This window comes from Arvicola amphibius, chromosome 3, assembly GCF_903992535.2.
Source record: "Arvicola amphibius chromosome 3, mArvAmp1.2, whole genome shotgun sequence".
NCBI lineage: Eukaryota > Metazoa > Chordata > Mammalia > Rodentia > Cricetidae > Arvicola > Arvicola amphibius.
Window position 1 is genome coordinate 5496686 of NC_052049.1, and position 21909 is coordinate 5518594.

Genomic DNA, 21909 nt, shown 5'->3' on the forward strand with positions numbered 1-21909 from the left:
TATGAACGCTGGAATCCACACAGTGAAGAGCATCGGTTTAGGGCCACGGAGATGGTTAAAGATCATTGAACGAAGTGAAAATTACTGATTTCTGATGTTTACTTGCAATGAACTTCCAGAATCCATCTAAAAATCTTTCCACTTTTCTGTAAATTCCGTATTCACACCTTCACCCATTTGTTTGTCTAATTTAATTTTTGTGTCCACTCCACCATAACCACCTCACCCACTTCTCCCTGACTTTTCACAAACTCGGGCACGTAGTTACCACCAGCTTTGCCCTGAGCACGTGGTTTGATGCGAAAGGCTCGGCTCACAAGCTAACACCGGGAGCTGAGATCGCAGGAATAAAACAGCTTTCCTCCTCTGCACCTCCCGCAAGGGGCACAGCTCCTGGGACCACACTGAAGTGTGCACCATCTACTGGTCCATTGTGTGTTTTAGGATTTCCTTCTGCACTACGTTTGACGTTCCTTATTGAATTTCCTATATCTCCTCTTATCCTGAGATTGTTCATCTTTGACACCATCTTGAACATCAACAGTATCTGTCCTGACCTCCCCTCATTTGTTCAAAGCAGAACACTGAGATGATTCCTCCTCGAATACAAAGGTGTCAGAAATATATTTTAGGACCATGGATTGCACTCACTGTCGTGAAGAAGCTACATGGAATCATGGAGTACTGAGAATATCCATCTCTTCTTTGAAAGATTTTAGTGCATTTCATGCTTGAGACAAAAATACAAACCCCATCACAAGGAAGATTTAATGTTTTCATTATGGACTTCATGTGGATGAAGACTGTGAAGTTCATAGTCAATTCCCTTACTCCAGACTATGTTTTACCCCGACTTAGAACAACTTCCTCAACTTAGAGAAACTAGATTCAACAAGCAGTGCTTCCACCTGGACATTTGATTGACAAGTTTGTCTAGAATGAGGTCGTGTCTGCTCTGTCTTCCTCCCTAGTGCTGCAGTGAAGGGCATGTCAGCAACCTTAAGACTTTAAGAATTTCTGATCATGGGTAAGCTTCCAATATGTGTGGGGGTATGGGCACATGTGTGTTTTTGTGTGTGCACTTTTTTGTGTAAGACAGTGTGTACATTTGTATGTGCGGATTATTTATGTGTGCAAATGTTTGTGTGTGACTGCGTGTACTGCGTGTTTGTGTGTGCACATGTGTGATTGTGTCTGTTACATAGAAACATGACTAGAGAGTTGCTCCTTCATATGAGAAGTGCTGATTCTTCAGGATTCATATGAGAAGTACTCATTCACAACTCATTTTCGGTCTCCATTTCTTCCAAGTGGGAACAAGTCTAAGCTAACGCAGAGCTTTCATAATTAATACAATGTCTCTGTGTTGGTTTTTTGAGCTGGTGGCCTAAAAAAAACCAATTCTACACTTTAGGAATAAAAACTGCATGATGATGGCACGAAAAAGGCACTTTTATCCATGGACTCAAATTGATGACCCAGACACAAATCTATACATGTAAGGACACCTAATTTTTGATTAAAAAAAGCCAGAAATACACAATGGAAAAAAGCTTCTTCAACAAATGATGCTAGTCTTACTGGATGTGTGAATGTAGAAGACTGCAAATAGATCCACCCTTATTACCCTGCAAAAATTCAAATCCAAGTAAATCAAAGACTTCAACATAAACCCTGATAAAGTGACCCTGATAGAAGAGAACGTTGGGGATAATCTTCAACACTTTGATACAGGAGATGACTACCTGAATAGAACACCAATGCCATAGGAACTAAGATAGAAAATTAATAAATGGGACCTCATGAAATTGAAAATCTGTAAGGCAAAGGTCACCATCAAAAGGACAAAAAAAGCAGCCTGAAGAATGGGAAAAGATTCTTACCAACTCCACATCCTACAGAGGGCTAATATCCAAAATATACAATGAACTCAAGAAACTAGATATCAACACACCAAATAATCCAATTAAAAATGGGGTACGGATCTTAACAGAGAATTCTCAATAGAAGAATCCCAAATGGCAAAGACACTTTAAGAAATGTTCAATATCCTAAGCTATCAAGAAAATGCAAATCAAAAAGACACTGAGATTCCGTCTCACACCTGCGAAAATAACTAAGATCAACAACACAAGTGCCAGCTCAGGATGGGGGTCAACTGGAACATTCCAGCATTGCTGGTAGAAGTACAAAATTTATAGCCACTTTAGAAGTCAATATGGAGGTTCCTTGGAAAATTCATCTACCTCAAGACCCAGCTATACCAATCTTAGCCATATACCCAAAGGATGATCCATCCTACCACAAGGATACTTGCTTCATTTGTTCATTACAGATTTATTCATAATACCCAGAATTTGGAAACAACCTAGAAGTCCCTCAACCAATGGATAAAGATGATATGGTACATTTACACAATGGAGTGTTACTCAGTTGTTGAAGAGATGATACCATAAAATTTGAAGGCAAATGGATGGAATTAGAAAATATCATCCCGAATAAGGTAACTCAGACTCAGAAAGACCAACATGGTATGTAGTCACTTATAAGTATATATTAGCTGTTAAGTAAATGATAATCATGCTTAAATCCATATACCCGAGGAGGCTAAGTAACAAGGAGGGTTTTATAGTGGATACATGCATTTTCCTGGGAAGGTAAAATGGATTGTACAGGAGGACTTGGGGTGGGTAAGGAGTTTTGAAACTTCTTTGTAAGTCTCAAAGTCCTTGGCACATTCTTCACACCAGTGTGCTTTCTCTTACAGATGATTTCTTTGGTGTTGCTTTAGACCAGAAGACTGGTAAAAGGTTTTGCCACATTCTTCACACTTGTAACATTTCTCTCCAATATGAACGGTCCGATGTCTAGAACGTGCTGTGTACGTTCTGAAGTCTTTGCCACATTCTTTACACTTGTAGGGTTTCTCTCCAGAATGAATTCTTTGATGTTCTTGAAGACTTCGAGAACTGTTGAGCTGTTTGCCACATTCTTCACATCTGTAAATTTTCTCCATACTGTGAAGTAATTTATGCTTAGTTAGGTATGACTTTGTAGAGAAGGCTTTTCCACATCCCTCACATCTGTATGGTTTCTCTCCAGAATGCAGTACCAAGTGACTAGATATTTGCCAGGAGGTGCTAAAGACCTCACCACATACTTCACACTTATAGGGTTTCTTTCCTGTATGAATTCTTTTATGTACAGAACGCAGTGATGGGGTATGGAAGGCCTTGCCACACAGTTCACACTTGTAAGGTTTTTCTCCTGTATGAATTCTCTTGTGTGCAGAAAGTAATGGTGGAGCATGGAAGGACTTGCTGCATACTTCACACTTGTAGGGTTTCTCTCCCGTGTGAATGTTCTTGTGGTCAGAAAGTACTGATGGGCAATGGAAGGCCTTGTCACACACTTCACATTTATAGGGTTTCCCCCCTGTATGGATTCTCTTATGTCTAGAAAGTACTGACGGAGCATGGAAGGCCTTGCCACATACGTCACACTTATAGGGTTTCTCTCCAGTATGAATGTTCTTGTGTACAGAAAGTAACGATGGGCAATGGAAGGCCTTGCCACATGCCTCACACCTGTAGCGTTTCTCTCCTGTATGGATCCTCTTGTGCACGGAAAATAATGACGGAGAATGAAAGGATTTGCCACACACTTCACACTTGTAGGGTTTCTCTCCTGTATGAATCCTCTTGTGTATAGACAGTAATGATGGGAAACAAAAAGACTTGCCACACTCTTCACACGTATAGGGCTTCATTCTTAAATGTATCCTCTGGTGGTTAGTAAGTTGTGAGTTCCAATGAAAGGTTTTACCACATTCTTTGACTGGATATTGTTCGTTGCCTGATGAGCAAAGGATGAAAAATGAATGAAAGCTGAGCAAAATTCTTTATTGTTACTATGCTTATTTTTAAAAACAAAACAGTTATTCGTTATTATACTTGCATTTCCCTTTGGAAATGATATACTTAAATCTAAATTTCTACAACTGCATCCATGGAGCATAATTTAGAAACACAGCTTCTGGAAATCATGTAACCTTACATTGAAATAAGAAGACTAGAAAAACATATAACATAGAAATAAAGGATTATTAACCAAAGTCAAACATGGAAGGAAGGCATAGCAAAAACAATTAAGAAGACCCTTCTGAGTATTATGCTAATGGAAGTCAATCCCTTAAACAAATATATAAATTCTTAACTAGATAAACACAAAGGATAAAAATATTTGAAAGTGGAAAACACATTTATACATAATTTATATATATAAATTATGTACATATGTTATACACATTATAATTATATATTAAAATGTATACATTATATACCTAATTTGTACATATTCTAATGCAGAGTTTTGTTTTGAAAGGTATGAAAGTTACATTGGATAACCAGAAGACTGCCATTACAATATTAAATAACATATTTCAAAGGTTTAAGATAGGAAGATTAATGAATATTTTATGAGGAAAATAAATACCCAAGACAATCGTATTGTAAAAAATAAGTCAAGTTCACTAAGAAATGACAGAGCTTTGGAATCACTGTAAACACAGGCTAACCTCATGGGAGGAGAAGAATAAAGTGTGGGAAACTCCAAGCATCATAAACATCTGAGAGATGTCCTTCTTAGAAGGCAAAGGACAGAAAGGGAGATCCCTAAAAAATGATTTCCACTGAAATCTCGTTTCTCAGTTCTAAGGAGAAAGCCCAGGTTTCTCCTGGACCACTGGCCTCCCACTCTGCTCACTGACGCCCTCACCCCTGCACACCTGGCTGCGTGGCGGCAGCTGCTTGTCTCTTCATGTCTGAAGGCTCTTGTTTTTGCTCCAGAAATGTCACCAGGTATGGCTTTGATGAAGCAAGACCTGATTGTGTGAAAAGGGAACAACATTGTTAGTGTGTTAGCCTGGGAATCACATGTCCTCCCCAGGACTGTGTGCAGAGGGAATGAGAAGACACAATAAACGATCATAGAGGAACAACTCTTAATGTGTTATATAACGGGCACATCAGACTGCTTCAGAGGAATTTAGGATTTGAACATCTTGAGGTTCTTGGCCCTTAGTTACAAGGACAAATATTAAAGCTGATGAGTGTGAAATTCTCTTTGACATTACACACCCTGCTCATGCAACTGAATTTCTGGCACTACCAGCCACTGTTGTAATACACATTCCATCAGATGGTCTACAAAGGTACCGAGTTTCATGCTGGCAAATTATTAATAATTTATCATGGAAGAGATCCTCACCCACGAACACAAGATTGTTGTAAATCTCCAATATCACATCCCTGTACAAATTCCACTGAGCAGGACCCAGACATTCCCACTCCTCTGCAGAGAAATAAATGGCCACATCCCAGAACGACAGCATATCCTGAAATAAAGAACAATAAATGAATACCATACTTTGCATTTATTAAAACTGTCAAATACCATGAAGAATTGTGCTTCTGCCTACAAATCTGAAAGTCATTAAGAATGAGAGGAGAGCTAGAAATGCTTCTGATATAGGTAAGCAATGTCCCTTTAGTAAGTCTGATGCAGTACTGTGATGTTATATGGAACTCATCTCTAAACAAAGTGAAGGCAGAAGGTCCTAGAAACTCCCATGGACATTATACTTTTAAGAACCATAAAATGGAGAGTATGTGGATCTATGAATCAGTGTCATGGGGCTAGAGAGATGGCTCAGTAATTACGAGGATTGACTGCTCTTTCAAAGCTCCTTGGTTTGATTCCCAGAAGTCACATGGTTGCTCAAAACTGTCTGTAACTCCAGTTCCAGAGGCTCAGACAATCTCTTAGACATGGACACTAGCAAAATACCCACACACAGAAAATAAAGAGCAAATTTTTGAAAAAAAAATACCTCTAGTGTCCCATGTTTGTATTCTAATACAACACCTATTATATACATTTCTCACAGTAGAGAACCATGGTGATGGACAAGGTACTTTTCAACATATTATACACAATCACGAATAAGAAATACGATGAAGATGCAGACCTGATGCAGTACCTCTGGGACGAGGTCTGGGATCCTGACCATGTAGGGAAGGATGCAAGTAAGGGTGTAGCCAGGAACATGAATTTAATCGGACAAGAGGTAGAACACCAAATGAAGAATTCATAGACAAAATGGAATGACAAATATTTTAGTAAGTTTATAATTAGGAAATTTAGAAGTAATTTTATTCAATGTGAGGACTTACACTGTCCCAAGGCATCCTCAGAGGACCTCATGAAAGACCAATGGGAAATTTATTTCTCTGTCCCTGTCCAATAGTGTACTTGGTTAGGCCAGTCTGACACAGGATCAGTGCCGTGAAAGCCAATCGGGCATTTACTGGGAGATCTAACTCTTCTCCCGAGAGTAGGGTTATCAGCCCTAATGCAGCTGTTTCTGAATTCTTGCTCTTGTCACCGACATTGAGTGATTTAGGTGTCTGCTGACTGTGGCCATTTTCCACCTGGTAATACTATATAGCATGCTGGACTTTTTAATGAAGGTCCTCGCCTTTGAGTCATGAGCTACTACTGCTTTTGTCTTCTTTACGTCTTTTTCATCTTTATTTCTCATGTTCCCATTTGGCACCTAGTCATGTGAAATCCTTATTCCTGTAGACTCAGTTCAGCCATAGTACCCTAACATTCCTTCCTGTTGTCTAGCTGAACAAGAACATCCAGCGACCAGTGATTCTCCAGGCCTCCTCTTCCTGATGTCACCGAAACATTTCTTCCTTGCTTTAAAATCCTCCAGATTCAGCATGTGACTGACAATGTGAGATTTCTGAAACAGCATAAAGAGTCAGAAGACAGAAAAGAGACAGGAGTCTGAACTTCAACGGACAGAACTTTGTTTATTAGCTTGAAGAGCAAGGAGCAGTCTAAATCCTGTGGGAAAATGAGAGGACTACCAGGGGAAAAGATGGATATAACATTTACGGTGGTAGAATGAGGGGCCAGGGAATGGGGAAACCGTGACAGCACGAAGCCCACCTTTCTTTTTACCATTTTCTCCTTCTTCACACTGTTTGTCCAAGTTGAGGCCGGCTGACCCAACAGACGTTCTTTTCTAGAATGATTGAGAAGGCTGACACCTGTAATCGCTCAGAAATCACGTTTCACTTCCAAGTACAGCTGACCAGTGCTGCTGATCAGAGCTGGAAGAGCTTCTGATATAGAAAGCCTGATACACGAGCACATCAGGTGGCGCCCATCTCTGTGAGTACTAATGGCTGGTCTCTCTGTTGTCGTTAGCTTCTCTCCTGCCTTGCATCTCTACTCTGTGTTCAGAAATCTAACATTATCCACACCACCGCAAATGCCTATATTACATCCTTATGCAGCCAAACAGTATCCCACATTAAACATGTGGACCACAATTCCCCGATTATTTTACTACTCATCCCAACTTTGTGGGATGCGTAGTGGGCACAGAGGTCTTTGTCTGCACATATGCACTTGAGGAACCTGGAATTTAAAGCATACAGGGTTCTTCCTTCAAGGGTAGGAATGCAAAACCTGTTTTCTGTCCAGAAGCTTACAGCAGATTTCAAGCCTGCCGACTTTGTTCTATCTGTGTGTCTAGAGCCGACGCTGCCAGAGGCCGTTCTGCAGACCCTTGTAAATTAGTTTATCTCATCCATCCTTTCAACCCTTTTTTCTCATTCAATCTACAGCATTGCAAAGAGTATCCCTGTAGTCACATATGTTTTGTATTTAGTTTACACTATTCATCAACGCAATTTATGTATACTCTGTTATGCATATGGGCTTGGGTTAATTATCACCAGCAGAATTTTCACTTAATTGTGCTTGTGCATAAATGTGTCTAACATAACGCCCTGGGGGCACACTCCTGACATTTGAACTAACACCTGCTACTGAATGTTGTTGGGCAGAACTGCCTTCCTGCTTTCCCTGCCTAGTTATTTTCCTAGCTATGATGTTCACAAACACCCCTGCAGGGTGCTAGAGAGTAGTGACAGAGTCAGGGCGGATGTGACTTCATGATGGAAACTGAGAAGAACACTGGGGCATTGATTATGGAGAGACATGACTATAGGAGCTGACAAGTGTCCTTGACTCAGCGACAGACATTTTTAACTCAAAACAGAAAATGATTTGAACCCGGACTTCTCAGGATTATTCCTTTCTTGGTTTTGTTTCTTGCATTGCTAACTTACCACAAACAAAAACAACTGAATAGTTTTTGACAGAGTCTCCAGGACAAATTGAGACACGCTTTTCAACTCAAAACATGTCATTGCATTTGCAAAGTGTCCTTAGACTCACTGACTGAAATGGTCTGATGGAGAAAGCAGGGTGCTTTTCTCACTTCCCATACAGCTACGATTTTCCTTAGAGATCAGAACATTAGCCAGGAATTGTCTATTATTTTAAATATGGTTGGAAACAAACTGAAAATTTAAGGAGCTAAAACAAGGTGGTTTGAAGCCCATGTTTACTAAGAGTGCACTCCAATGCCATCAGCCAGTCTCCAGTGCACAAACACTTGGCTTGACACACACTTGGGCAGTATATGCAAGAGCACATGAGCAAGGGGGAGTGGCTGTGGAGGAAACTTACTGAAAAGAAGCTGTGTCTGGCTGTGAGTGAAAACTCTTGGGAGGAGTCTGTGTCTGCAGAGACTGATGGACTATGTGGAGATTCATTACTGTGGGGAGACTGGAATATTGCAGGTTCAGAGAGCAATGACCTTCCCTTGGGCTGGTTTTATCCTTCAGAAACATTCATTTTTTTCTATCACTCTGTGGTGGACCAAACAGCTTATGACAATAGATGAAAGAGACTTCCAGAATCCACTGACTTGGCAGAATGCTAGCTTTCATCTATTCAAGAGCCAAGAATGTCACCAGATAGTGTCTTAAGCAGACAGAATAGGTCCCCCATCTCATAGTACCTACCAATGCATTTTAAACTTGTCCTGATTAATCACATTCTTTTTTTCTGTAAACCTATGAAACTGTTTCCACATTGGAACAAGTTATTTGGGATAACCAAACTCTTTGTCCCAAGGGCATGGACACCCAAATGACTCCAGATGAAGCCATCCCATTTTCCCGTTAAGACGAGAGCGGCAGTTTTCCCATGAACAGGAAGCTTCTATAGGCAATCCAAAGAACCCTCAGTGGGCTACAATCTTCCAAATTTATCTCCTATTGTCTTCAGCTCACCACCAAAACTCTGGCAAATCTTTCTAGACCTATTCGAAGAGCATCCGTGGACCTGGATGCCACATTCAGTGACTGAGTATGTTTACTGAGTGCAGCCAATGCAGATAAAAGAAAGAGATAGAAAAGCACGCAAAGAGAGGACAACGTACAGTGCCTGCCTGAAGAGCAGGGCCGTTTCCCCCTCCCTTACACAGACATTCAAGCCTCCTCCTGTCAATCATGAGGCCCATTTCTTTCATCCCATCAAGTCCTCCCTCACATCTGAAAAGGAGTCCAAACTTCTGACGTCACACAGTCTCAAGCGATACTGATCCAGTACTATTGTCGAGTCCCTTCCACTCTGCAGTGTAAAATCTGTAATTATGTGGATTGCACAATGACACATCAATACCAGTTACAAGATTATTCTGTGGCTACACAGGGGTGTTAATGTGATGGTTCAAGTCACGGCGTGTACATCAGGGATTCCTATCAACCAGAGGCATCCATAACAAACCATGCCACAGGGGAAGGACCTAACCTTCCCTATAATAGCCCTCACAGGGCTCTGTCTCTGAAAACTAGGAACGATAGGCACCTCTGTGAGCTTAAACCAGGAGCAGTAGGCTGACCATAAAGGATAGGGGGGAGGAGGTGTTCACATGGTCTAGAAGTCCTGAGAATTATGACTACCGTTATGCGAGCAAGGGTCACGAGGGAGAGCATGCTTCCCAGGCAAGCAGGAAAGTGAGTTCCCTTCTCTCCTCAGACCTGAGCAGTCACAGACCTTCTCTGCCCTTGCAACCCGGTTCTTTCCCACCGCCATTCTTTGGCTACTGAGCCAGCTCTCCAGTCACAGGAGCACAGGTGGGCTCGGGCAGCAGGGGCGTCCTAGGAGAATGGACACTCACAGAACATGACTTTGGCGTGGCGCCCTCTCCCCTCAAACCTTCAGCCTAGGTCAGCACAGCACCTCCAGGTCAGCTTCTCCCGCCTCCCTGCTAAGCAGCCCAAGTCAGCTCCCTCCACGCCGGACCAGCCACCTTGCACAGTCCCTCAGATCTGCAGGACGGCGCTGCACCCTGCACCAACCTCCATGTCAGGGATCCAAGCCCAGCGCTGAGCAGGACACTCGCCTAACTTTGGAGAGACGCTAAGTTTCAAGACTGAACGCGAAAGTATCCAAGACCCGTCTTGTGTCGTCATCGTGTTTGGAACTACATTTCCCATAATTCAGCGCGAACAACTTCCGGGATCGCACAAAAGGTGATTTGTACACTGCCTTTGTTCAGCCAAACTGCTTGCTGATGAAGTTATAAAGAAACAGGCTTGAGCACAGTCACAGCCACAGGGGATCAGGCTGTTTCAGTCCTGCGATCTCAGCACCCGGTGTTAGCTCGTGAGCCGAGCCTTTCACAGTAATGTTTACCACGTTTCCAGGTTATTTCTGCTAATACCTGTCAGTTTAAAGCTCAGGTCTACTTATTTTGGGATTTTACTACTGCGTGAAAACTAAGACTAATCTGTTTTACTTAAAAATAAGGAAGCAGGAAGTTAATGTAAAACTTAGCACCATCTCTTCAAAATGCCTTTCAAACCATCCTTGGTAACCCTGCCTGTCATGCAGTGTCTTGGGTGATTAAGACAGAAGAATCAGAAAACAAGACTAACAAAGGCTAACAAAGACAACTTATTGACACATTTATCTAAACACAGTGTAGGATGCCTGTCATCTCCAAAGCAGATTGGTGCTGTCATTAGCAGACATGTCTTGCTGTTACAGAAAAGGGAACCTTTGCTATTAAAACATCTTAAATGTCATATTCCGTAGATCTCTGAAGGGTTTGAACATGACCTGTCTATCAAAAAAATATATCTGTCTGGGAGGTAGAGGCAGGCAGATCTCTGTGAGTTTGAGGCCAGCCTGGTCTATAAGAGCTAGTTCCAAGACAGCTAGGGTTGTAACACAGAGAAACCCTGTCTCAGAACACCAAAACAAACAAACAAACAAACAAACAAAAAAAACAGCACATTTTACCTGTTAGGCTGAGAAAAGTAAGTATTAACAAATGGTTGAATATGTGGATTGACTGATTGATTTTTTTCAGACAGGGTTTCTCTGTGTATTCATGGCTAGCCTGGAACTTACTTTGTAGACCAGGCTGACCTCACACTAATAGAGATCTGCCTGCTTCTGCCTCCTAAGTGCTGGGGTAAAGGCGTGCACCACCACTGTATGACTATATTTATTTTTTAAAACAGAGACATTTACTCATACCTGCATCTTTCAATATAAATAATATGCTACATTCAAATTTCTAAGGCTGTATTTAGTAGAGCCTAATTTTAAAAATTTCATAACAATAAAAAACCATGGTAGGTGGAAATTAGGTAACTTGCAGTGAAAGACAAAGACCATGACAACACAGAACAAAGAAACCAGGGACTATTAATCAAAGTCAAACATGTAAGGAAGGCATAACATCAACAATTAAGAAAACAAAGCTATTATGTTATTGTAAACAAGATGCTTAAAGAAATATACGAAATTTATGACTGGATGAACACAAAATATAAAGTAGTCCGGGTTGGAAGACACATCTTTTTGCAGTTCATATATATCCTAAATGCAGACTTTTAGTTTTGGAAGGTAGGAAAGTAAGGTTGCATAACTAGTAACTGTCCATAACAGTGTTAAATAATATATTTCAAAGATTGAAGACAGTAGGATATATCCACATTTTATGAATAAAGATCCACTGACCAACTTATGAAAAATAAATCATGTTCAAATTAGAGTTAGAATTTAGAGAATTTAGGCAGGTACTGTAAACATAAGGTGATCTAATGGCAGGACAAGGCATAAGAGAATCAATTCACCATAAACAGCCTTTTTCCACAGCAAAAGATAGAAAAGGAGATCCTTAAAACATGATTTCTATCAGAATCTTGCAAATCAATATTTGTGATAAAGCCTGGCTTTCTGTTGGATCTCTGGCCTCTCACCCTGGCCTCTGTCCCCTCATTCCTACACACCTGTTTCCATGGAAGCTGCTGCTTGTCTCTTCATATCTGAAGGTCCTTGTCCTTGCTCCAGAAATGTGACAAGGTATGGCTTAGAGGAGGCAAGACCTGTTTATGAGAAAAGAGAACGTTATTAGTGTTGTCCTGAGAATATGTCCTCTCTCAGACTGTACGGATAAGGAATGAGGAGATATAACCAAGGATTGTAAAGGACTAGTTCTTCATTTATTTCCTAATGGGCACAACAGAATGCTTAGGAGGAATTTACGATGTGTAACCTGAGCTTCATGTCCCTCAGTTACGAGGAGAAATATTAAAACTGAAGAGTAGGGTATTCTCTTTAACATGCGTGCTTCCCACTCAAGCCACTGAGTTTATAGCATTACCACCAAGATAAAGGATGCCTCTAAAAAGGATGGGAGGAGGTTATGAACAAGAGAAGAAATAAAATCACTATAAGGTATGAATACTCTCCTTAATTTTCATTAAAATTTGCTCCATAAGTTTCATTGTTGGAAGCACAAGCTCCCTTGAGAGACTGTGAAAGTAAGCAAGTTTAATGCTGACAGGTAATTAAGTGTTCATCATGGAAGTGTTCCTCACCCAGTTGAGAAATATTATTTTAAGGCATGTTACTTTGGTTCATGCTCTGGAACATTTGTTTAATGATACAGAGATATGTTACATTTGTTTGATTAAATATAATTCACCTGTGGTCAGGAGGCTGACAGGAATTGGTACAAAGGAGCCAGGTGGAGAATGGTTTTTAGGTTGGGGTGAGGAGAAGAATGAACGCTTTTAGTAGACACGAGCAAGGAGAGATGAGCTACTTGCTATTCGGCGTCTCTGAGGAGAATAATTCCACCTTGGCCTTTGAATCTTGAGTTCTTTAGAAGGGCAGAGATTTAGATAAGTTTCCATCATAGCTTTGAAAGAGTGGCACGTGAGGGAACTCTCCCTCAGGCTGCAGCTTTTGTGACATAAACCACTGCTGGAAGTGGAAGAATTGCAGTTCTTGATTAGGACAGCCTTGGCTTAAAAGGCAACGACAATTTAACAAAAAAGGACAACACACCCAGGAACACAAAGTTGCCGAAATTCTTCTTCAACATCACAACCCTGTACAAATTCCACTGATCAGGGTCCAGTCATTCACACTTCTCTGCAGAGAAATCAATGAATTACACCATTTCATGAAATAAGGATAAAGAAAAGAATACTGTATATTATAAAAATTAAAACAGCAATACAAACAAAGGAATATACACTTCTACATATTAATCTAAAGGTCACCCGAGTGAGAAGAGAGCTAGAGGAACTTCCGACACAGGTGAGCAATATCCCTAACATAAATCTGATGCAGTGCTGTAATATAGCACAGGACTCAGCACTAAGGAAAGTGAAGGGCAGAAGATCCTAGGAACTCCCATGCATTTAAGAACCGTACAATGGGGAGTGAGGGTATCTACAAAAGAGTATTGTTGCAGTGGAAGGGATGGCTCAGTAGTAAAAAGCCCTTGCTGCATTTCCAAAGGACCTGGGTGGATTCCCAGCAGCCACATGGCTGCTCACAACTATATGTAACTCCAGTTCCAGAGAATCAGACAAACTCTTAGAGAAAGACAATAGTAGTATAACCATGCACGCAACATAAATAAAAAAATAAAATTTTGAAATAAGCATTTCTGTCCCATGCTAATATCACACTACACCACACATAATGTACATTTCTCACGTTAGAGAGCCATGGTGATGGAGAGGGTACTGCTCAATGCAGTAATAACAATAACACATGATAAATTCAATGACGATGCAGCTCTGATCCAGCAACTCTGGGCTGAGGTCTGGAATTCCTGAGCATGCATTGAGCGATCCAAATGACTGTACCAAGGGACATTAGTTTCAGCAACAAGGGACAGAACAATTAATGAACAATATGTAGACAAAATGGAACTACACGAATTTTTAACAAATTTATAATTAGGAAGTTCCTCAGATGTTCTGGTGAAAGGACCAGGGGATGATGTAGAAGGCACAGCTTGCAGAAAGCATTGTATGAACCAGAAGTGTTAGACATGAAGGATTTTTCTTTAGTGAAGGAAATGACTGATGTCTGTTCACTAGGAAGTTAGGAATGGATGTTACCTAACACCGAGGTGAGCTTCTGCTAGTCTATGGATCCACTGTCATCTGAATCTCGCCACCACCCCAAATCTTGAGCATTGTTTAGTCTCTTATTCTGAGCTTTGTCTCTCAGTGCATAAAATCCATCTTTATGAAAGTGGTTCTATGTAATTTGCATTTTGAGTCAGTTAAACACATGTCCATCCTCCTTATCCTGATCTCCGTTTCTCTGTGAACAAGAACCCATTCTTAGGGTAAAGGTCACAGGTGCCTCACCAAAGAGATGTACATTGCAATGGAGTTTCAATGTAGCCATGTCTAAATGTTTGCCAGGATAATTTTCAAATGGAAACCTTCTCCAGAACTTTTACTCTGTTTAACTGAGTAAGAAAAATAAAACGTTTGGTCAAACCCAAGAAATTTTTGTCCCAGCACTGGATAAAGTGGTGCTGACCCAAGTTTCATTCTTAACTTCTTGTAGATCATTTCTGTGCCAGCCATGAAGCTTACAAGGACTCTGACAATGTGGGACTTGGTCCTAGAAGTTAAGGAAGTTTTTCTTTCAGCAGAAATTAGGGGCAAACTGACAAAAGAACTCACTTAAAAGGGTCCACAATTCTAAATGGGAGAGTGGGATAAATATAGGCTCACACATAAGCTTGTGTGAGAGAGAAAAGAGAATAGAGAGAGTCAAATTATAAAATAACTTAGGGATAATAAGCAGAGGTTCTTAAAGGAAAAATAAAATTAAAAAGTATAATAAGTCACATAAAGATAAAAATACACAGAGTCTGCATAATGTATATTATTATGCTTTCTTTAAATATTTTATTTACTTCTGGGGGCTGCAAAACTAAGCCAACATAGATATTTTAAAGGTACCCTGATTTCAAAATTTGAGTCTAAGGCTATGTTGCTTTGGACAAGAGGTTCTGCTTTTGTTTCTGCAGATGAGAACCTATGAATTCCTTCCAGACTAATGTGGTTTGATGGAACAAGACCACCCCAAAAGGTCTCAGTGAGCCCTAAAAATATTTCAACCTACAAACAGCAGGAAGTAGTTTGGATTAAACTATGGTCAAATTACCATAATGATTGTTTATAAATGCTTGTTTTCATTTAAAGGAGGGTTTATAAATTATTAATGCTCACAGTCAATCTCTTTCTTAAAAAAAGGAGGGGATATGATACAGAAATAAGTGCTTTACATTAGTATGGATTTTGGTTTATTGATACAAATTTAAGGTCAATTTTCTACAAGTATGTGTATATATATATATACATATATATATATATATTATATCCATATATGTACAGCATACATATATTTCTACTCTTGTTTAAGGTATGTTTATGCAGCTCATTTAAAAATAAAACTTATAATTAAGAAATACAGATTAATAGATAGTCATCTATAATAATTAAACTTTTGGTCATGTTAATTAGGTTTTCTAGATATAAAGAGATCTATTTTAGATAGATAATCTTCAATACTTCAAAGACCTATAAAATGTGGCATTTAAAATGTTTTAAGAACTTAGTCTTTTCTTGCCAGTGAGACATATCTGCTTCAGAGAGAATGAAAGGCATTAAAGAAACTTGTTATGGAATTTGCCTTCAATGTGACAAGGCCAGTCATTTGGGCACGACAGCTCTTAGGGGAACTGCGTGGTGGTATGCTGTATGCACTGGACATACAAGACCTTCAGGAGAGGACTGTTAAACTTGCCAAGATAAGATGGATGGTCCTTCAGGACTAGAGTTTCACAGAGGAAACTGACAGATATTATGCAGGACAAGGAAGAAAGCAGCTGACTAACTTTGCCAGTACAAGGCAGAACAGATTTTCAAATTTCCTGCTTCACTGAAAAGTCTGCCAGATGCCCTGGGCCTATAGGCGAAAGATGGATGCCCTGACATTACAAAAACTTTGGGTGACTGTCCAGGTTGTTGTCTCTGTCAGTTCTAGAGGTTTAGAGCTGCTTACAATGCACTTCCTGTTTACTTGGTAATATTATATGTAGGGTCCTTGACAGACTTAAAGACTAGATACTTAGAATTATAGTTTTCCTTATTTATGATGGAGCATAAATTAGATATAGAGCTTTGGACTCAAAAAGATAGGATAGATGATAGAGTATTTTCTTTAATTTGTCAAATACAAATAGACTAAAATATTGCAACTTAATTCTTGCTTGATATCTGTTTTGTCTTATATATATAATTTTACTATGTTAAAGTTAATATCTTCCTTTTTAATTAGAGAGAAAATAGACGATGATGAAGGATGTCCTTCTGTATGCCGTGACTACATGTTTCTTTTATTGGTTGATGAATAAAGCTGTTTCAGGCAATGGTCAGGCAGACCATATACCTACATGGGAAATCTAAACAGAGAAGGCAGGGGAGGAGAAGCCAGTGGGGAAGCAAGATATGAGTTAACAAGCCATGAGCCCAGGAACACTGTGGAAAAATATAAAGTAATAGAAATGGGTTAACTGAAAAGAGAGAGTTAGCCAGTAAGAAGTCTAAGCCATTGGCCAAACAATTGTAACTGATATTAAGCCTTAGAGTGGTTATTTCACAAGCAGTTCATGGGAGACGGCAGGTGGAGAGTAACTGGTCTCCTAAGATTCAAAGGAACAAAAAAAATACTTGGAGTAATAACTCTTCCACTTTATACTCAAATAAATTAATATAAAGAGGCCATGAAGGAGAAGATAAATATCCTTGTTGATTATTTTTTAAACAATAGGAAAGAGAGACAAACAAAACAATACACACACAAAACAAACAAACAAAAAAACCCACCTTTTTTTTTTTCTCTCCTGCTGAACACATCTTGGCAGGCCACAGAAAGACTCAGCAGCTGCTTGGCTTCCAGGCCAGTCAAGTTTGTTCAGTCTCCCTGAGAAAACCGATTGGAACTCAAAGTCCTCTGGCCATGTGGCCCTTTTCGATCACTACGATTTAGAGTGGCCTCTGTATTACCCCATTACCAAGAAAGCCTTGATAGGGTTCTGCAGCTACAGTATGGGCCAGGTTGGCTACCCCAGAGCTTAGATTTTATTGCTCTTGTTATCTGCTTATTTTTGTTAGTTTCCTTTTGTTTTTCCCCTATGGTAGTAATAATTCAGTATACATTGACCAATGGTACCTTCATCGGGAAAAATTTAAATGGGCACAATTTCTAATACAGGAACAGTTACAATTAGGACATAAAACACATTTAGATTCCCAGAGATATTATTCCTGAAATATATGGATGATATTTCTCTTTTCCTGCTCAACTATAAAATCTGTATTTAGGTGAATGCTTAATTTCATGGTCAATAAACTAAAATAGCAAAATGTATTGTAATTGGGGTATTTCAAATAGGTGCACTCTCATCTGCCCATTACGAGGGATTTGGCTCTGCTCTTTAAATTGCATTCTGGAAACTCTGTTACTAAGAAATATAACACCTGAAAGAGATCAGGCTATTAGCTTGTTAAATAATGTTTTCGGATAGCTCATAGAATTAATCCCTTGCTGAGAAGAGCCTCAGTGGTTATTACTGCACTAGATAAAATGCAAGTTGGTTACTTGCTCGGTACTAACAACTGGCAAGGTTGCTGTATCACCTTACTCAGTTACTGTGATGACTTAAATAGGTGTGACCCCATAGATTCTTATTTGAATATTTGGCCCATAGTCAGTGGCAGTATTAGGAGGTGTGGCCTTGTTAAATGAAGTGTGTTACTTTGGAGTCAGGCTTTGAGGTGGCCTGTATGCTCAGGCCACGAATGTAGAATTCTCAGCTCCTTCTCCAGCACCATATCTGCCTGCATGCCACCCACCATGATAATAAAATACTAAAGCCTGTGAACCATAAGCTCACCCCTATTAAATGTTTTCCATTGTAAGAATTGCCATGGTCATCGGGTCTACTCACAGCACAGAAGCCCTAAGTAAGGCAATCTTAATGCAAAGGACACCCTCTTAAGCTATTTTAAATACTCATTAGGGGTTGCCTAAAATTACACCTACAATCTTACAGATTACTTTTAATGCTTTTACACATGGCTTTTTAAAAGGACAAGAGTGTATACTTTATATACAAATTCTGCATACTCCACAGAAAATATTGTACCCATTGCTGGGTTGCACTGTTCAACAATCTAAAATTGCTATTATCAATCAGCTTTCATTAAGTATTTTCCAACCATTAAATATTTTGATTAATGTCATGTATAAATTAGCACATGATGCATTGAAATATCTCTCTGATCTCTATAAATTCTTAATATTAATAAATTCGTTGGGTATGGTGAAAAAAATACAACAAAAATTTAGCTTCAAGCTTGTAACAATCGGCTGATAGTTAAATCTATAATAGATAATTTTAAGTTACTACATTATACTACATATATGATTCAACATTTTTTAGGAAAACAGGTCTTCAACAGAAAATTGCAAAAAAAAAAAATAGATGATTTTAAAGTAGGCATGTATCTTGCCTCCATCTTGGCTGATGACCTCATCAGGATAAAACAGCCTTGTAGTTGCTGGCATTCATCTTTACAGAGATGACGATCACAGGCTACGAAACATCACCGCCTTCTAGATTAAGATGAGCGCGTTGTATAAACAGAGGCAGCACCTGTGAAACTTTATTCCTACAGTGTCCTTAATGTATTATCATATCTTCTTCGTAGAATAAGCAGTCAACAGCGGGTCTCCAAAGTATTTTAGATTAAGATGGATTTTTATATACCATCAAATTCTTAAGGTTATAAAGATATATTCAAGCTAACAAAAAACGGACTGAGAGATGTATGTCTAACAATTTATGTCTTTGATAACTGTATATTTAACCACTTATTTCTATGTATATATTAGGCTTCTAAACTTTATAAAGCAAAAAACAACATATGTTTGATAAATAAGGTCTAAATCCCTAAGGTCTATTCAGACTATCAGAAACTGACTTAAAGATATATAATTAGCATTTTTGTCTTTACAACTATATTTATAGCTTATAGTTTTACTTTAATGCTGAAGGAGCTTCAATTCAATTTTTCAAGGCTAAAACTTAACACAGATAAAAGTGTAAAGTCCTAAACTTCTAAAAGCTATTAACTTACTATAAATTGTAAAAGATACCTATGCCATACAAGTTAATGGTTAGTCACCTTATATATGACTCAATTCTTCCATGTGCTGAAACTATATTTGCAGTCAATCCCAGCACAAATGTAATTCATTTACAAAAATAAGCTGTAGTCTTTTATACATGTTTTCATATAGAGAAGTAAGTAACTACAAAGAAACTTTGTTAGAAATAAGAAATATTTGATAGATGGTCACCCAAACTGTTAGAGATATATTAAATATGGCATTTAAAATATTTAATGATTGACCCAGAGGCCATCTAGATTATACTTCCTGCTCTAACTTCTCCTCAGCTCGCTGTTGTTGATGGAAAACTCTAGCATTATCAGTTTAACAGCAACATTAACAAAATAAAAAAAAATTACCTTGTCTTTTATTACTAAAACATACTTAAATTAATATTCTCATACGGCAAAAAACATTTTTAAAATAAATAACGTAAATAGACTTGAGGGATTTTTAAAAACTATTAAGGAGTAAAAGAAATTTTTAAAAAATTGAAAGTATCTCATCTGGGTAGTATGATGCACAGATAATGGAATGTTTATCCCATTTCCTTAGAGGCCACAAAGGTTAAACAGAAATTACAAGTATTAGAAGTTACATCATCTTCAAATTTTCAGCTAAATTATTTTTGGTAGGGCCTGGGAGTCTGTCCCATCAGCCTGCCGAATGACAGAACATCAAAGCCTCCCAGCGAGGTTTTCCTCCGTGCGATCGTTCCACATTGCGATCGTTCACATTTTTGTGTCATTTACCAGCTGCATATAAACTTCAGTGTTTACTTGAAAGAACTCAAGCATTTTCTGCTTCAGAATTTTCTATCGTTCTATCACAGTGTCTCCCAAGTATCCTGGTACCCAATAGCAGTGTCTGCCTGAGCTCAAAATTGAAATTGTCCCAAATTTTAAAGATCCCAAATCTTAAACTAATAAAGTTTGAGGGATAAATTCTTAACTTTTGAAGGGTCACAAATTTAATAGATTTTGTTTTTTTTTTTTTTTTTTTTTTTTTTTTTTTTTTTTTTTTAGTTTAATGCTTTCTCTTAGTTGTATAAATGATCAGATTATAGTATGGGAGATGATTAAGGAAGGCTCACAAAAACCTATCCTCTATTAATGATTTTTCTACAGTATAAAGCCACAACTAAAAAGACGTCAACTTCATGTCTGAAACTATGCCTGTCTATGTACAGACCTGTCTCTGCGGTCAGTTTTGCAGCGATCTGTGATAAAATTCACTAGGGTCATGGATAGCGCCTCTCCCTGACTAGTCAGCTATGGAACACAGCACAAAGGTTTGGGAGCTCCAGTAAAAGAACCGTGGTGTCCTATCTGGAACTTGACTTTGTCAAATAACACTACCCATGTCCTTCCTAGGACTCCATTATAACCAAACACCAATAATGGTCTTGCGAATGCTAGCAAATAATTTAAGGAATTTTAATAATAACCATGTTATTAAAATCTCTTATAAGTCACAGGGTAATGATACTATGAAACACCATTAAAGATTTAAGGGGCAAATTAGAAAATATTAAAGGATGAAAGATATTAAATTAACACTAAAATGCAAATATTATCAGAGTAAATAATAGCACAGACATGCACACATTTAAACCACATGACAATTTTTCTTTTTCCTGCATTTTTTTTTCAGGAAAAAAATAACAATGACATTGATTAAACATAAAAGAATATTGACTACATCTGTGACTGGTGTATATGTGTGTGTGTCCATGTAAACAGAAAACATTTTAGAAAGAACAATGGGTAATAAGCGGGCAGAAGAGAAATAAAGAGGTCGGAAGAATACACTATGATGCATACATATCTGATATCAAATGGACACTTACATTATTTTTATTAGTAACTTTTCCAATTGGTGTGATACAGTACATGAGCAACTTTAAGGAGAATTTAATCTAGCTCATGGTCAAAGGCTATGGTCACCATTGAGGTGGTTTGAGCAAGAATAGACCTCATATATTTGAATGCTTGGTTTTCAGTTGGTGGACTGTTTAGAAAGAATTAGGAGATGTGTCATGTTGGAGGAGGTGTGACAAATATATGCATATATACATATAGATATATATACACACACATACATATATATATATATACATATATATATGGCTTCTCAACAAAACAAATTCTCTGATATATGGCGAATAAACAATTTCTCTTATCACTTGAATTTGCAGGGTTTCTCTGTGTATAAATTTAAAATATTGCAGGATATCAGAATCACTGTTCAACAGCTATCCAATAACTTTGCCTTCACAAAGTTCCTTTCTAGTATGAGTTATTTGGTGCTTAATTAAGCACAATTTAAAAAAAATCTTTGAGGTTTGAAGTCTCTGGGGATACTTAAGGCATGAAGAACAGGTGAAGAAGTCGTCACACT

The 21909-nt window shown here is 38.6% G+C and overlaps 1 protein-coding gene across 1 annotated transcript; it reads right to left on the bottom strand.

Moving 5' to 3' along the window:
- Nucleotides 1-2534: 2534 nt before the first annotated feature.
- LOC119810819 (zinc finger protein 728-like) lies at nucleotides 2535-10420 on the bottom strand. The gene is made up of 4 exons (XM_038324481.1): nucleotides 10293-10420; nucleotides 5269-5395; nucleotides 4787-4882; nucleotides 2535-3855 (listed from the first exon to the last, which is right to left on the bottom strand). The coding sequence occupies exons 1-4, from the start codon at nucleotides 10404-10406 to the stop codon at nucleotides 2762-2764; spliced, it is 1431 nt and encodes a 476-aa protein (XP_038180409.1). The 5' UTR covers nucleotides 10407-10420; the 3' UTR covers nucleotides 2535-2761.
- Between the last annotated feature and the right edge of the window lie 11489 nt (nucleotides 10421-21909).